The sequence below is a fragment of the Pelophylax lessonae genome, assembly GCF_965119305.1.
Source record: "Pelophylax lessonae genome assembly, chromosome: 2".
Classification (NCBI taxonomy): domain Eukaryota; kingdom Metazoa; phylum Chordata; class Amphibia; order Anura; family Ranidae; genus Pelophylax; species Pelophylax lessonae.
Window position 1 is genome coordinate 164857578 of NC_138769.1, and position 17760 is coordinate 164875337.

Here is a 17760-nt window from a genome sequence, read left to right on the forward strand (position 1 = left end):
AACCTCATCAGTGCAGCCTCATCAGCACACATCAGTGCAGCCTCATCAGTGACCATCAGTACAACCTCATCAGCGCACATCAGTGCAACCTCATCAGCGCACATCAGTGCAACCTCATCAGCGCACATCAGTGCAACCTCATCAGCGCAAATCAGTGCAACCTCATCAGCGCAAATCAGTGCAACCTCATCAGCGCAAATCAGTGCAACCCCATCAGCACACATCAGGGCAGCCTCATCAGTGCCCAACAGTGCAGTCTCATCAGTGCCCAACAATGCAACCTCATCAGTGCAACCTCATCAGCGCACATCAGTGCAACCCCATCAGCACACATCAGGGCAGCCTCATCAGTGCCCAACAGTGCAGTCTCATCAGTTCCCAACAGTGCAGTCTCATCAGTGCCCAACAGTGCAACCTCATCAGTGCAACCTCATCAGCACACATCAGTGCGGCCTCATCAGTGAAGGAGAAAGATTACTCATTTCTATTTTTTTTTTAACAGAAACTAAGAAAAAAACTTTATTTATTTTCTCACAATTTTCAGTCTTTTTTAATTTGTTTGGCAAAAAATTAAAAAAAGCCCTGGCTGTGAATATATATCACTGTTTGGGTACAGTGTTCCATAACTGCTCAGATTTCATTCAAACTGCGATAGCACTGAATGCTGGAAAATTGGCCATGGAAGATAAGGGATCAAAGTGCCCAGAAAGCAAGTGGTTAAGCAAGGTAAATAAATTCAAAGTACTTATAACATCTTTGCAATGGCAGCGCTCTTCTATCTCCTCACACTGCAATAGCCGGAAAGTCTGAGTAATCTCCTGTACAATGTACACAACAACAGCATGAGTCCATATCACCTCCTGCGCAACATACACAACATCAGCGCACCATCTCCCCTCCTCCACAACCCACGTGCCGTGCGTGAGCCACCTACAGGTCGCTTCTAGAACATCACCATAGAAATTACGGAGTGGGATAGAGCGACGGCGGAGGCGCACCATAGAAAGGTTCCTTCTAGCCAGCAGACGGTAGGATTTCCTGTGTTGGTACAGACGCGCTTCCGCTCTCGGTAGCTATGGCTTTGGAAACTGTTCCGAAAGATTTGCGGCATCTAAGAGCCTGTTTGCTGTGCTCTCTGGTGAAGGTGAGAGAGGGTCGGGCTTTATGTATAGGAGGCTGGAAATGCATAAGCCGGCTCGTTATTTATTCCCCCACAGGTACAGGAATCTCTAGGATGGGGAAACCTGTAGTGCCATGATATGTGATTGGGGGGCCCTGATTACAGAGGCAGCCAAGGCTACACCGTACAGGGAACTCTCACAATGCCTTCAGATCAGGAATTCTAAGATTAAAGAACAACTGGAGGCTGCTACAGCCCATGTGACTGGATATTATTTAGATTAAAGTGGTAGTAAACTCTATTACACCACTTGTACCTACAGGTAGGCCTATAATAACGCTTACCTATAGGTACTGCGAATATTGCCTAAACTTGCACCGTTTGGGAGATATTCAGGTTGTATGCAGCCTATGACATCGGCGCATGCGCTCTGGAGGTCTGGCTTACCGCGCTGGACCGTCAGAGTCAGTGCCGTTAAAAATGGCGGCTCCCGCATGCGGGAGTGACGTCATCGCGGATCCGGCCACTCCCAGCGCCTGAGCTCCTGAAAGAGGTTGTAAACCCTGGAAAGTATTGCATACTACTAGCTCATTATTAAATACTTACTTTAGAACGATGCCCGCACTCTGTCACAGTGGAAGGGCTTCATTCTAAGGTAAGTATTTCATAATGAGCTAGTACTAGTGCGATACCTTACACTTTTTTGGGGTTTTTTCTTCCAGGGTTTACAACCTCTTTTAAAGGTCATCTAAAGCCAAAACGCCTTTCTTTGTAGCCGCCTTTGTGTTATGAGAAATGCCCTACCCCCACCCCAAAGGGGGTATTGTGCTAAACCTGTAGGTAAACAAGAGAACTAGAGCCTTCGCTAAGGGCCCTTTCACACTGATTTTTTTTTTTTTTTTTTTTTTTTTTACCTTGCAAGAAAAATGTTTCTCTTTTTAAATCCTATGGGACTCTTCACAACAAATGCTGTTGTTTTAAAAGTCGTGCATGCTGCATCTTTGGTGCAAAAAAAACTGCACAAAAAACGCAGCTCCCTGTTGAAATGAATGGAGAAAGCATTAAAAGTCCGGTACAAATGTACCGCATTTTTGGGTCACGTCCATATTTACAGGTTCAGGCAATCCAGAACCGAACAGGAAAGGCATCAGAAACGCAACAAAATCCGTTTTAACCACGCTTTTACTTCAGAGCAGTGTGAAAGGGGCCCTAAGTGGAAGAGTAGGTTTGTTAAAGTTGGCAGTGCCTCCACCTAGGACAGGGTCTCTGTGAATGGAGAGGATTCCCTTCCTAGGGATTTAACCAATAATCTAATCAAAGTAATTGGGAGCAGAGGAACTACTGCAACCAGAATATAACATTTAAGTGATACTAAAGTCTTGTGCTTTTTTTTTTTTTTTTTTTTTAAATAAAAATACCCCTGGGACAGTCAGGGCTAGTGCATTCCACAATGGATAGCCTCTGATCTGTCCCAGGCCGCACTTACCTTTTAGAAGAAATACTTACCTTGAAAAAGTATTGTCCAGCGCTGCCATCTCAGGTGTGAGCAGCTTGAAGCCAGCACAATCCTCTTCTGCGTCTTCTTCGGTCCCACGATGCACTACACCGGCCCCGCCGTCACTTCTGGTGCCGCAGCTTCATCCCTGCACAGCTTCTGGGCATGCCCAGAAGCTGTTTAGCAAGGTATGACGGCGCCTGCACCGGAACTGACGTCGGGGCCGGTGCAGGCGCATTGATTCCTGAGAGCGATGACGTTCAGCTCCCAGGAATCATTGCAAGCCAGGAAGCGACGAATTGCCGAGGGGGAGGAAGAGGAAGTAAGGTAAGTATATTTTCTTCTAAACAAGGTAAGTAAGGTGACCCGGAGCAAGAAGATGGAGATGAGTATAATTTTAGGGTGAAACTCCGCTTTAGCTGCTCTGTGCAGTGGTTTTGCACAGAGCAGGCCAGATCCTCTTTTCGGGTCCCCTCTTTGGCATTGCTGGCTCCTCCCACCTGTTAAGTGCCCTCACAGCAAGCAACTTGCTATGGGGACACCTGAGCCGCAGCTCCCTGACACGGAGCTGTGGCCCGGCCCGGCCCCTTTTTCTTTCTTCATTGGCTAACTGACTTTGATCCACAGCAGCGGGAGCCAATGGTGCTTTGGGCCTCAGCAAAATGGCAGCTACTGGCAAGAAGAAACTGGAGAAATGGTGGAGACAATATACAGCACACACTCATTTTTAGTAGCATAATTATTAATGTGGAATATATGTTCCTTACTAAAGAACATTATTTTACCAAGTTGTTATAGGTAAAGTTCCACTTTAAGTCTGTGATATTAAGCAGGAAAGCCACTTACAAATCCAGACAGTATAAGGCAGCAGATCTCTACATCTTTTTTTTTTTTTTTTTTTTTTTTTTAGGGGTCGAGCAGGAAATAGTTCAAACTCTTGTCAGGCTTGGTTTTTCTTATGTTCCATTGGGCAGATTTACTTTTACTTCCTGTCTTGTAGCCACAACACAAAGTGAGAGGAAATCTCTCCAAAGTAAAGAAAATCCTCCTCCGTAAACTCTTTTTCTGTTGTAATGAAAATTGTAAAGTGTACTAGCCACAAGGCAGGACATGGGGGTTGCTAACTGGGAGTTTTTTAGCCAGACTTCTGGGGGGTCCAGATGACCTAGTGTATTGAAATAAAACAATATAAAACCCAAAGACACCTGTGCTCGTAATAAACAGTATGATAAAAAACAAAAAAAAAAAAAAACAAATAAAAAGCAACTAGCACAGTTTCCTGGGAAAAAAAAATATGTACAAACATAGAACAGCGGTCTTGGGACTTTGAATGAGGCGGGTCACTTAATGTCAGCATAAAAAAATCACCCAGCATCTAAGAGGGATGTGAGAGAGCCAGTAACCATCTGACCTGGAGCTGTGACAGGAATGGGCTGCCCGGTCCAAAGGGGGTAGAAGGGGGGGGAGGGGCAGCCAAAGGGCAAACCAGGACATAAAGTGCAGTTCCGTGATATGTGAAGACACACATATAGACCCGATTTATCACAGTGGTGGAACTACCAGGGACCCAGGTAATTCCACCACTGTGATAAATTTAGTCTACCGCCTTTGAACTGGGCTGCCTATCCCTGCTACAGCCCCGGGTCAGACAGTTGTTTTGGCGCTCTGACTTCCCTCCTAGATGCTGGGTGAATTTTTTTTTTTTTTTTTTTTTTTTTTTTTTTTTTTAATACCGACAAGTGACCTGCCTTATTCTAAGTCCCATGACCGCTTTTCTATGTTTGTACATATATCTAAAGCCAAGTTTTGGATAGAAGAGAGGAGGGGGGAAAACAGGAGATCATCTGGAAACGGGCAGAGCATTGTCACCCTAGAACAGGAAGTGGTTTAACAATTCTCCTGGCAGGATCACCAGTAATACCACGCAATGAAGTGTTTCTTGCTTGTTCCTGCATCCTGTGTGATCTGGGGTACTGTCCTGGAGGGAGTGTGATTTAATTTATTGGACATGGCTGCTGAGGGATCTCAGGAGTATGACTGCTTGAAGTTTGTTTTTTTTTTTTTCTTCAAACGCTTCATTTGACTACTTTTGATCAAGTAGTCCAACATTTGGGGTAAGGGTCAGTGTGTGTCCCCTCTATTGGTGGCGGCTTTTCATTAGCACCTGTCATAGGATCCCTATTTATGAACTTTTTATCTCTTAATGTTATGGACTTCACTCAACTTTTAAGCGCTGCACTCATTTTTAATATTGAAATAAAACGTATGAACATTTTAAAGCTGCACAGTTTTAATACCTACTGGGCCCATTGACTGCATAGGCAATTTTCTGGGAAAACTTAGCCTTTACCTATTCCTTGCTTTAGAGATATAGGTTACTGATACTTACAATCGGGGCTTGACAAACCCCAGGTCACATGGGCGACTAGAATTAGCGGCCTGGGGCCTGAGTTACCCTGCGGCAGGTGTCTTGTCGCCAGACATCCCAAGTCTCCTGCAAGGTGCGGGAGCCTCCCACATGCAGGCTGCCGCTCCCTGACACCCGCAAGTGGTGCGCCCACATGCGGGACACTCGCAGGAGACTTGGGATGTCAGGAGACAGAAGGGTGTCTGTCAGCTGTGACAGAACAGAGCTGATGCTTCCTGTATAGTTATGGCTCCGTCCTGTCACAGGCGGAGTGATATCATATGCACTCCACCTTTGGGAGGAGAGATGCATGTCTCAGGTGCCAGCATTTCTAGACAGCAGTACCCACCAGCAGTAAGTCACATGTGCTAGGGGTGCAACTCGCCCCCAGCCCATTATTGTAAGTATCCCAGCATGTGCAGTGTCTCAGGTGCCAGCATTTCCAGCCAGCAGTACCCGCTAGCAGTAAGTCACATGTGCTAGGGGTGAAACTAGCCCCCAGCACATAATTGTAAGTATCCCAGCATGTCAATGTTTCTGACTCATGTGTCTCAGGTGCCAGCATTTCCAGCCAGCAGTACCCACCAGCAGTAAGTCACATGTGCTAGGGATGCAACTAGCCCCCAGCACATAATTGTAAGTATCCCAGCATGAGCAGTGTTTGACTCCTCCCAGCATGACCACTTCAAATCATCATTTTTAATATCTCTCAGAAGACGTAAACCAAGCCGAATGCCGGACAACATCAGTCGGTTCGTTAAAAACTGGCCGCCAATGGGCACGTGTGTATGGCAGCCGGTCCGACAGAAGCTGGCAATTCGGCATGTGCAAAAAAAAAAACTGGCTCCTAACTTTTTTAGCTGGCTCCTAGATTTCAAGCAAATTTGTCAAGCCCTGCTTACAATAAACCTTTCAAGGGAATTTTCACACTGGACAACATACATCGTAAGGTCCAGTCCTGCAGTTTTGCTCCTAAAGATTTTCATAGCTCAAAACAACATCATGATGTTTGAGGGAGAGTAGACATCCCCTTTCCCATCCCACAAAGCAGTGTTCAGTCAGTGCCTGGATAACCTCTCACCAAGTGGAGTATGCAGGGGGAACCTGCCTTAGTTAAACCTCAGACATCTAGGATCTGGTGTTCGTTTTGCTATTGACGTGTGGTGGTGTCATGTCAAGATCAATAGTTTAGTAAAGGCAGAAAGAAAGTTGTGGATGCCTATGATTATGGATAGGAATTTAAAAAGATCTCCAACTGATGTTAAATCGCTCATTACATTGTAAGGGCTCTTTCACGCTAGCGGTGCTCTCTGAAAATTGATCTGCATTTGGATTCAGTTGTGAAATGCTGGCAGAGTTGCCCTGTTCACTTTAATGGGTCATGTTAAGCAGGCACTGAAAGCAACGGATATACTGTAGTTCCTCCATGGGTGCAAAGTCAGTCATGACGTTTTAGTGCCCCTCAACCTTGTGTGTGAACAAGTACTAAGGAAAAATCTTCAAGTGGTTGCTAACTTGTCCAGGACAGGCCAGCCTAGCAAATTCCGAAACTGAAATGTGGGGGAATGCATAAACAGGTTGACGCGTTTCATGCTCTCCTCTCCTTAGTGCTTAAAGTGTTTTATACAGGATTTGTGTTTTCTCTGCATTAAGTTAAAACGCCTTTTTACATGCAGCTCCTGACACCCTCCCCCTTTTCCCCTAAAAACATGGGGGGGCGGGGTTGTCATTGGCTTCTGCAGTGGTCAATCAAATTCAGTGACAAGGGAGCGGGTCTGATCTGCACGGTTTGTGTGAATAGACACACAACGTGGTTTGGGATTGAGCCCACACATGTGCCACCATAGGAAATGGCTTTCTATGGTGGCACACAGAGGAGTAGCGAAGAGGGCTGACGCAGAACCAAAAAAAAAGTATCAAGGCTGCTCTATTCATATTTTTTTTTTTTTTTTTTTTATGTTCTGATTAAGTGCTGCAGGCACTGTTTTTAAATTATTATATTTTTCCTTGTTAAAGTCAACAATTTTCATGGGGAGTATTTACTTGGCTACATACAATAACGAATGGGTGCTAAATCAATCAGCAGTATATGGAGCAAATTGCAGTAATCTATAGGAATTTGTCCTGGTGAGGATCTCTGGAATAGTGTGATTGGATATAATGTTTCTGTCTGTGATGTGAAATCCTAAATTTAGGGGGGTGGGGAAATGGTAAGGGCCATCCTTCTTCTTCCTTTTTTTTTTTTTTCTCTCCCGTGTGTATATACATACAGTATATATATATATATATATATATATATATATTATTGTCTTTATCTAACAGTATGTGGTTTTACATTTCTTCCAGACCATTGACCAGTTTGAATACGATGGCTGTGACAACTGTGATGCTTACCTGCAGATGAAGGGGAACAGGGAAATGGTGTATGATTGCACTAGCTCTTCCTTTGATGGGTATGTCATTTTTATGTATATTGTTGTTGTGGATCATAACAATCAGGCCTACAAACTATATAATATTGTCTTTCTTCCCTTTAATTTTTTGTTAGGATTGTGGCCATGATGAGCTCTGATGACAGCTGGGTGTCAAAGTGGCAGCGGATCAGTGAGTATTCTAAGATACACAACTAAGGTGTATATTTTATAAAGCATTATATTTACCAAACATTCAATGCCAGGTGCATGTGTTTTAAAATTTGCAAGGATTGATTCACCTACAGTGACTGTCACATTCACTGTCAACAACCACCAACTGATGGTGTCTATCTTCAAATTAAACTCTTGGGCGTGGTTACAACCCATTTTTTGCTACTAGGTCAGCGATGTGTATTTTTTTCTGGTGAGATACTCTGGTTATTTTTATTTTCAGTTTGATTTCTCTTTTTTTTGCTTCCTTTTTATATTACTTAATTTTACAGTTATAAATCACTTAGTGGTAAAGGGGTTGTAAAGGCACAAGGTTTTTTTTAACCTTCACGCATTCAATGCATAAGGATAAACATTTGCAGCAGACCCCCCCCCCCCCCCCCCATACTTACCTGAGCCTCCTCTCGATGTCCATGAGAGCCTTGCCTCTCCGGGGACTCATACTCCTGATTGGCAGCCATTGGCTCCCGCTGCTGTCAATCACGGCCAGTGAGCCGATCAAGAGATTTAAATGGACACACACAGCCGTGGGTCGGGAGCGCACCTGCTTGGGTGCCCCCACAGAAAGCTGCTTGCTGTGGGGGGCACCCAGGAGGAGACAGGAGTGCCTGCATGGGACCCGAGAAGAGGAGCCGGGTTGCTCTGTACAAAACCACTGCACAGAGCAGGTAAGTATGACATTTGTTATTTTAGACAAAAAAAAAAAAGCCTTTAATATCAATCTAACCACTTTAGGACCGGAGGATTTTCCTGCTTAACGTCCAGGCCGCTTTTTTCAACTTAGCACTGCGCGAATTTAACTGACAATTGCGCGGTCATGCAACGCTGTACCCAAACAAAATTGACGTCCTTTTTTTCCCACAAACAAAGCTTTCTTTTGGTGGTATTTGATCACCTCTGCGCTTTTCATTTTGTGCGATATTAATAAAAAAATTATGAAAATTTTGCGAAAAAATTGACGTTTTCTACTTTGACAGTTAAAAAATATCCAATATATTCAATTTTTGTCATATATTTAGGCCAAAATGTATTTAGCTACATGTCTTTGACAAAAAACATCTCAATGAGCGTATTTTTAACCACCTTAGGACAGGAAGATTTTACCCCCTTCCTGACCAGGCCATATTTTGCGATTCGGCACTGTTATTTTTACGGACAATTTCGCGGTCATGCGACACTGTACCCAAATTAAATTTATGTCCTCTTTTTTTTCCCCCACAAATAGAGCTTTCTTTTGGTGGTATTTGATCACCTGTGCCTTTTTTTTTTTTTTTTTTTTTTTTTTCACATTCTGATATATAACATTCCCCCCAAAAAATAATTTACAAATCTAAATTTAAAATTTTTTAACTTTTTAGGCCAATTTGTTTTCTGCTACATATTTTTGGTAAAAAAAAAATCACAATACCGTATATACTCGAGTATAAGCCGAGACCCCTAATTTTACCACAAAAAAGTGGGAAAACGTATTGACTCGAGTATAATCCTAGGGTGGGAAATGCAGCAGCTACTGGACCACCACGAGACGCAAAACAGGGGCTGCGGGCATGGTACAGGAGATGGTGAAGGTCATAGTATAGGCATTGCACAGGTCATGGTAAGGGCATGGTCATGGTACAGGTGATGGTTTAGGCATGGCACAGTAGGTACATGCATGGCACAGGAGATGCAGTGCTGCGGGCATGGTACAGGAGAATGTCCTATACCATGCCCGCAGCACTGCATGAGGATTTAAAAATCGCGCCAATACGTCACCGCAAATGCGCCGCCAATGCTCGGGGAAAGCCCGAACACGTTCGGTTATTCCCGGGCATGTGGCACATGCGCAGTGACACGTCGGCGCCGAGTGGCGCCATTTTTAAAAAGACTGAAGCCAGTGACTCGAGTATAAGCCGAGGGGGGCATTTTCAGCATGAAAAAACATGCTGAAAAACTTGGCTTATACTGGAGTATATACGGTAAGCGTATTTTGATTGGTTTGCTCAAAAGTTATCACGTTTACTAACTACGGGAAAGATTTGTCATTTTTATTTTTTATTTTTTTTACTAGTAATGGTGGCGATCTGCGGCGGACAGATCGCACCCGTAACTGACATTTTTGACACTTTTGGGGGGACCAGTGACATTACTACAGTAATTAGTGCTATAAATATGCACTGTTACTGTAATAATGACACTGGCAGGGAAGGGGTTAACACTGTTGGTGATCAAGGGGTTAAATGTGTGCCTCATGCTTACTGACGTGTGTAGGGGGAGGGGGTTGTGTGACACAGATCGCAGGTTCAGCTATGCTGTATCCTGTGATCTGTCCCTGCCTGTCACAGAGGAGATCCGCCCCCTTTTTTGTTCGCACAAGCAGGCGGATTTCCTCATTCTTTCCCCGACGATCCGGGAAGAGCGGCGGGGATCACCGCCTCTCCTCCCCTGGCCCAACTCCCGCTGTGTCTGAATACAGTGGGAGCGAGCCTCCGGCGGCACATGCCCGCTGCCGAGAGAGGGAGGAATCCAGCGACGTAGGTCTACGTCACTGGACCCAGCCGAGCCGCTCTGCTGGCTAGTGGTTAAGTATTTAATGGCCATTTATGGTGAGCGAATACTATATGGTGTTATGTATGCCAAGAAAGGTGCGCCGATGGGCTACTACCAAAGCTTGCTTTTTTTTTTTTTTTTTTTTTTTTTTTTTTTTTTTTTTTTTTTTTTGTAAAATTTTGCAATGCAACATTTTTACATGCATCTTTCTTATGTAATGTGTCAAACCCTAAAAAAAACAAATGGAATTTAAACAACCGCCAGCATCAAAAAGTTAATACATCTTGCCTCGATGATTTGTTCCCGCGGTGCTGCCTGTAGCACACGTATCCTTATCTCCACCGTCTGGTTGTGGAGAACGTGCATGCCTTCATTTCTGGAATGTCCTTGTTTCTATGCAAATAGTGACCATTAGAAAACACTCTGGACAGCTTTTCAGAGCATGGGTTAGTGTAAACCTTTTATATCTGTGCTAGAATACATTAATAAATGGCTTCATATCTTCACTATCCTTAAATCCATTCCCCTTTTTTTGGTATGATCAGTCATTTTTAATATCCATGCTAAAATGTGACTTTCTGCCAGGGCATGCAAACGTTTGAGCACAACTGTATGTGTATAAATATATTTGCTATAACTTTTTACACACACACTTTAAACTGTCATTCTGCAAAATTGACAGTGTGATTTTTCTCTGAATGCAGATGCTGTCTGTGAATACTAGACATGCATGTAGGAACAGCAGTGGGAGTAATAAGGGAAGGAAATGGTGCAGGGAAGTTCACTACTCTGGATTAGAACCACAAAGCTGCAGTGTCAAAAATAAATCTACTCAGACTTTCACAGCTAACCCAAACTTACCATTTTGAGTTGAGTCCTAAAATTAATACAATAAGTGGAAGTCATATTAAAGTTTTGTTGGTTACTAAAACAAAGCAACTTATCACAGTAATTCCCAACTCCATTATCGAGAACAAGTTTAAAATCCTGTTTTTCAAACTTTTAGGCTCAGTCGTATTCGTTAGTTAAATTTAAAGCAGAACTCCTGGTAAACATGTTTTGGGACATTTTACTATGCACAAGTGACTGTTTAATGACTGGTGTTCCATGAGTGGATAGTGCTGCACTAAGTAAAGCTCCATTAGTCTGATGCCTGATGCTACGCTAAGTGTCAGCCTTCCAGTACCGACCGTTTGGTTTCTCACCTCTTTCTGTCCCTTATCCATGCACAAAATGTTTGAACATCTTTTTACAGAATAGAAGGTGTTCTGTGAATGGACAAGGGGAAAGGAGGGGGGGGGGGATGAATGTCAGGATGTCCCATCTCCTCTGTTAAAGGATTAATGCACCTCTCTATTTTAGTCTCGCCCTCCCAGCAGTTTTGTGATCTAAATACTTGCACCTGAAGTGATTGCTCAAATTGGTAAACTAATTTGCAGCTTGTCAGATTGTTGATTTATTTCTGTAGTATAATCTATGCCAGAAATTCTGGGAGAGGGTAGAGGGCCTGAAAAAGATAAAGAACACTTAAAAGCAGAACTGCATTCTGCTGAGTGGTGGTGGAGGACTCCTGCCGTATTGTGCACAACATACTTGTGCTTCTTGGCATCCTTACCTCTGTATGTCCTCCAGTGGTGACAGGTTCAGGTTCCAGTCACATCTGGTGACAGGGCCATCTCACCCACTGCATTCTCCTGGGCCTGCAGCATTCCTGTTCAGTCATTAAAGGACCACTGATGGTGTCATCCCTCTGTGTATGCAAACGGGTATTACATCATTCCCAGCACTTGGCCAAATTCTTTGCATGCTGGGAATGAGCAAGGATGGTACACTGCATGGAGCATGGGCAAAGGTTGTCTAGCAAGCAAACTTGAGCTCCTTAAATTTTTTGCTAAATTCTGTTTGCATGTTGGTAAATATATTGAAAATTGTACTTTACCAAAGCAAACCCCCCCCCCCCCTTTTGCTCTAAGAAGGGCCAATGAACATGGTAATGAATAATTGTGCTTTGGGTAGATATCTCAGTGCTTTTGTCTAGTTAAAATTGGCCTTGGTAGATTTATATTACGGGTTCCCAACCTGGGGAGCCTGCACCCCCAAGGGTGTGCGAGATGGAATTTCAGGGGTGCAACAAAGGGGCCCTTAGTCACAAGTCATCAGTCGGCCCTCTGCCAGTGTACATTGAGCAATGGCAGTAGGAGATTGTGCTACCTAGATAGTAGACTAGGTAACTGATTGTCAAAGCATTGCTTATAAATCCATTCTAATTCAACATCTGAAAAAATCATTGAGGGGAGATTTACTAAAACTGGTGCAGCTGTGTGTAGTAACCAATCCGCTTCTAGGTTTTATTGAAAGATTAAATGAACAAAACTAAGTTAAAAGCCATTGGTTAGTGCACAGCTGCCCCAGATTCTGTGTGCACCATTTTTAATCTCCCACATTGTTTTATTATTTTACTCATAAATTCATACATTTTTATATTGTTTCACATATAACATTTGATAGTTTGTTTGCTGAAGACCTGGGTATTTCAGAAGAACGGATCATGAATACATATTCCTACAAGTTGGAACTTATTTTGTACATTTTGTTCACCCGCAGTAATGTATATGGTTCAGTTTGTCTTGCAAATACTAGAAATTCGACTTCTTTATCCTTAATTGTGATATTATCTTTGTAGGGCATGCACACAATACTCATAATTAATTCATTGTTGAAAGGTGGGGCATAGAAAAGTTTGGGAACCACTGATTTAGATGTTTGGGGCATTACGTGCTAAAAAGCTGGATAATGGTTTTAATATAAAAAAAAAAAAAAAAAAAATCCTCCCTTTTTTATGTTGGTAATGAGTTTTCTCCTTTTTTCAGCTAATTTCAAGCCAGGAGTGTATGCAGTCTCTGTTACAGGACGCCTACCACAAGGTAGGATTAATGTCTGTCAACATGCCTTGAGCTTATTTTTATAACCTTTTAATGAAAACCTATTGGTGCTGTTGAGGTTGGTCATGAATTTATGTGGCATGTGTCTGTATAGAATATACCGGCCTTGCTGACGCTCAGCCTGGTTTCTTTTTTTTTTTTTTTTTCAGTATTCTGGTAAGGTTGGATACTTCCCTCACCATTTCCTGTTTTACCCTAACCTTGTCAATGTCAAAAAGTAATTGCAATAATCAGCAAACTTACTAGCTTTAGAAAACAAATGTAAATATATTGTGTGTGTGTGTGTGTGTGTGTGTGTTTTTTTTTTTTTTTTTTTTTTTTTTTTTTTTTTTTTTTAATAAAGGTTTAAGGCTTTTTAACTTAATTCATTCTCTGCATTAAGGTACAAAACATTCTGTACAGCTCCCAGCCCCCTCCCTTATACTTATCTGAGCTCAATCTCGAACCAGCGCTGTGCCTGAGAGCAGTAGCTCTACACCCCTCCTCATAGGCTCAGTGACAGCACAGACAGTGAGGGGGTTAGGTCGAGCCCATACGAGTGCCCCCATAACAACCAGCTTGCTATGGGGTACTTTGGGGGAGGGGGACTGGAGAAGAGGTGGATCAGAACTGCTCTGAAGTATGACCTCTTTATTAAAGAGATAAATTTACAATCCTAAGCAATGCATTTTATGAAAAAGGTCCTCTTAGCCAGGCTTTGGTTCTATTGGCGTAGCTGTTTTCTCTCAATAAGATCTTAAATTCCTCTTCTTAAAATGTAATTCTAAATGATTTGCTTTATTAGCAAACCTCGTTCTGTAGCATATCTTTAAAGCGGTTGTAAACCCCCCCCCCCCACCTCTTTAAAGCGGCAGTATAGTAATTTTGTTGACTTCTACCTAAACCTGCACGGTTTAGGAGATATTTGCACTGCATGCTAGCGCGGCGCATGCGCTCTGAAGGTCCAGCGGACCTTCAGAGTTCCTTGCCGGAAAGTTAATCCCCTGCGCGCATGCGTGGGAGTGACGTCATCGCTGCTCCGGCCACTCACAGCGCCGGAGCCGCCGAACCTGGAAGAGACGCCGAGGGATCATGTCAGCTCCCACAACGGTGTCCGGGGGTCCGTGTCGGGGCTTCGTTTTCAGGTAAGTATTTCATAATGAGCTAATATGAGATGCTGAGATGCATACTAGCTCATTATACCTTTGTCTTGCAGGGTTTGTTTTTTGTTTTTTTGAGTATACAACCGCTTTAATGATTTTTGCCTATAGGTAAGCCTAAATAGTACAACAAATTTGTATCCAACATTTGCTACTGAGCAGGTACAAAAAACGTTAATTTGTACTGTCAAAGAATATTTGTTTAAAGCCTATGTAAGACCCCAACAATGAGCTGCTTCTTATATTTGTTACCTTTTTGGTTTGTTAAAGATTTTATAAAATTTTGAAATCTGAAATTTTTTTTTTTTTTTTGTTTTGTAAATCTCTTATGAGTGCAAAACCGGTGTTGCTCCTGCCAAAAATCCAATGTTGTCCTGTGTGCTCTACATTCTTCTCTCAAATAGTGTCTTTTCGACCCCAGATCTCACATTAGAGGACCTGTCCTGCTTATTTCTATTACAAGGGATATTTACATTCCTTATAATAGGAATAAAAGTGATCAAAATTTTTTTTAAAGGGACCGTGTGAAAATTTAAAATTTAATAAGAATTTTTTTTTTTTTTTTTAAAGCGCCCCTTTCGAGCTCGTGCTCCAAAGCATACACAAGTCGCGCCCTTATAGTTCAATCCACACCCAAATATGTAAACGGTATCCCCATGATTGCTAGAGCAAGAGCAATAATTCTAGCCCTGAACCTCCTCTGTACCTCTAAACTGGTAGACATTTTTAAAGCGTCGCCTATGGAGATTTTTAAGTACCAATGATTGTCGCCATTCCACGAGCATTTGCAATTCTGAAGCATGACATGTTGGGTATCTATTTACTCGGCGTAAACATTATCTTTCACATAGAAAAAAAATTGGGCTAACTTTTATTTATTTATATATATATATATATATATATATATAATATATATATAATCTCTCAATGCAGGGAAATGTATTTTTCCCCACAATAAAATGTGTTTTGAAAGACCGCTGCGCAAATACCGCGTGACATAAAATATTGCAACGACCGCAATTTCATTGATTTTTTTTTTTAACTTGTAAACAACAAGTGTCAGACATAGGCCTGGTCCCTAAGTAGTTAACACATTGATGCAGTACAATGAGTGAGGGACAGTGTTACTGGCAGGCTCAACAGGTAAAAATATAGGAGATTAAAAAAAAAAAAAACAGGACTAATGGAGCCACTACATCTAAGGCCTTCTAAAATGAAATTATTAGATTTTTTTTTTTTTTTTTGCTGTTTGGATACAGTTCTAAAGGCTTAATGTGTGTGTGTGTGTTTTTTTCTTACAATATCCGATCCCAGCCCCCCTCTAAACTTACCTGGCTCCTCTTTCGATCCAGCTCTGTGCCCAAGAGCAGCATCACTGTCCTCTCTCCTCACAGGCACAGAGGCAGCAGCGGGAACCATTGGCTCTTGCTGATGTCAATCAAATCCTGTGAGAAGTGGATTGAGCCAGCTGCCGATTCAGCATGTGGGTGGATCCTGACTGTAAAGTCTAGATCTTTCCTGAGCCTGGACCGGCTCTGTGATGTCGGAAGACAATGGACTTAAGCCCACTGTTGGCTGAAAACAGATCACTGGAGTGCAGAACAAACTGCACTCTGGTGATTCCCCAGGAGAAGTATAGCCAACATAGCTTTAGCTATAATTCTCCTTTTTAATTTAGGAATCCTCCCATAACATTATTGGTATGACTTTGGCAAACCATATGGTGCAACAGAAAGGACCATTTGTCATTCCCTTTCATAATTGACAACAATATAGCTAATATTTTATAGGATAGAGTCTCTCAACTTGTCATTGATGCCCCTAGCAATGAACATGGTTGGTTAGACCCAGAACAAGTATATAGGTTAGGGTTTCTGACCTCACTACTTATTTCAAATAAGTGACTTGATAAAACAAAACAAGGTACTAAAGCCGTAGGTTGAGCATGATAACCAGGGAGCTAGCAACTTCTAATACAAATCAAGTAAAGATGACATCAGTCTTTTTACTTTTAAAGGAAGCCTTTCTTGAAACGCATTGAGGCTGACATTGATTCCCTCTTTCTGAAAATGCTAGCTGCCTGGCTTTCATGCTGACCCTCTACCTTCAATACTTTGTTACTAACCCAGAATAAGTGTGCAGATGGGAGGTTGTGACATTGGAACTACTTTTTGTAGGTCAGTGACTCAGTACTTCCACGAAGTGTTTGCATAATAGCCAGGCAACTAGCATTTTAATAAGGTAGGTAGTTCTGTTGAAAGAGGGCCGCTTTAAACATAAACCTAAACCACTGTGCATAAACATAAACCTAAACCACTGTGCAAATATGTTTCTCAGAACCTACTGTCTGAAGACTGTGTGTGCCTGGTAGGATATGTTTTACCTATTTTACTCTTCTTGTTTGTGCAGCAGGTGACAGTTCTGTTTATAATATACATTTTATATATATATATATATATATATATATATATATATATATAACCTGCCGTTTTTATCACATATCGATCATCCTTTTATCTACACTATGATGGAGCTATGTTTCCCTTTTAGGTATTGTGCGTGAGCTGAAAAGCCGAGGGGTGGTTTACAAATCCAGAGATACTGCTATCAAGACATGACTGCAGAAGAAGGGCTGGAGCAGAGATTGGGTTGATGTCTATGTCTTTCTCTTCCGTTGGTTTTATTTTCCTGTTATGTTGCTGAAGCTGTGGTTTCCCCAGAGTGGGGGAAGGGTTGTGCCACTCAGCCCGCCACACGCACGTACAGACACTTCACATCTTTCTGTCTTTTGATCAAAGAAAGAGACCTTGGTGGAGAAGAATGGGATTGTGGGGGTTTGTTTTGGAACTAAATAAAGATGTATTAATCCTCATCGTCTTGTCATTTTTTTTTTTTTTTTTTTTTTTTTCTTGACCTGCAAGCAGCACAGTAGGTCACTCCCTGAGTTTAAAAAAAAAAAATGTACCCACACTGTTACATGTAGTTAATTTAATAGAACCAGTAAGTGTGAAACTTTTGACTAGCAACACCAAAGTATGCTCTTAACCTATTCTATACCACAGATACGTCATAGGTTCTAGTCTACTGTGGCTCCTGGAGAGGAAGTGGCCGACAGTTACTGTGAGAGCAGAACTGAATGTAACGGAAAGAGAGGCGTTGCTGAAAGCTTTAAATCTCTTTCCTGTGCCTCGCCCTAAATAGCCCAAAAATGAGAACAAAAATATGAAATGTATTTTTGTTTCTTTGTGATTTGTAACTGCCACACGATCAGTGATGTCTTCCAGTTGCCCACAACACCTCACATGGTGTTCTGTTATTACATTAAGTAATCTTCCTATGATATGTTTTCTCTAATAAAGTCTGTGTTGATTTTCTTTTCTGACCGGTGCGTAAAAGAATTACGGTAAGCATTTAAAAACAGTGTGCTCCGCGTATTTCCATATAAGGGTATACCTAGTGAACTGGCCGGCCAAAAAGCAGCAG

General features: G+C 42.3%; 1 protein-coding gene across 1 annotated transcript; it reads left to right on the plus strand.

The window, feature by feature from the left end:
- The first annotated feature begins 984 nt into the window (after nt 1-984).
- SUPT4H1 (SPT4 homolog, DSIF elongation factor subunit) lies at nt 985-17149 on the plus strand. The gene is made up of 5 exons (XM_082247413.1): nt 985-1144; nt 7369-7475; nt 7571-7626; nt 13067-13120; nt 16828-17149. The coding sequence occupies exons 1-5, from the start codon at nt 1076-1078 to the stop codon at nt 16893-16895; spliced, it is 354 nt and encodes a 117-aa protein (XP_082103539.1). The 5' UTR covers nt 985-1075; the 3' UTR covers nt 16896-17149.
- The last annotated feature ends 611 nt before the right edge of the window (nt 17150-17760 follow it).

Coding starts and splice junctions, on each gene's coding strand:
- SUPT4H1 (XM_082247413.1), top strand. CDS start 1,076: ATGGCTTTGGAAACTGTTCCGAAAGATTTGCGGCATCTAAGAGCCTGT. Junction 1,145..7,368: donor TGCTGTGCTCTCTGGTGAAG/GTGAGAGAGGGT, acceptor CATTTCTTCCAG/ACCATTGACCAGTTTGAATA. Junction 7,627..13,066: donor GTCAAAGTGGCAGCGGATCA/GTGAGTATTCTA, acceptor TCCTTTTTTCAG/CTAATTTCAAGCCAGGAGTG.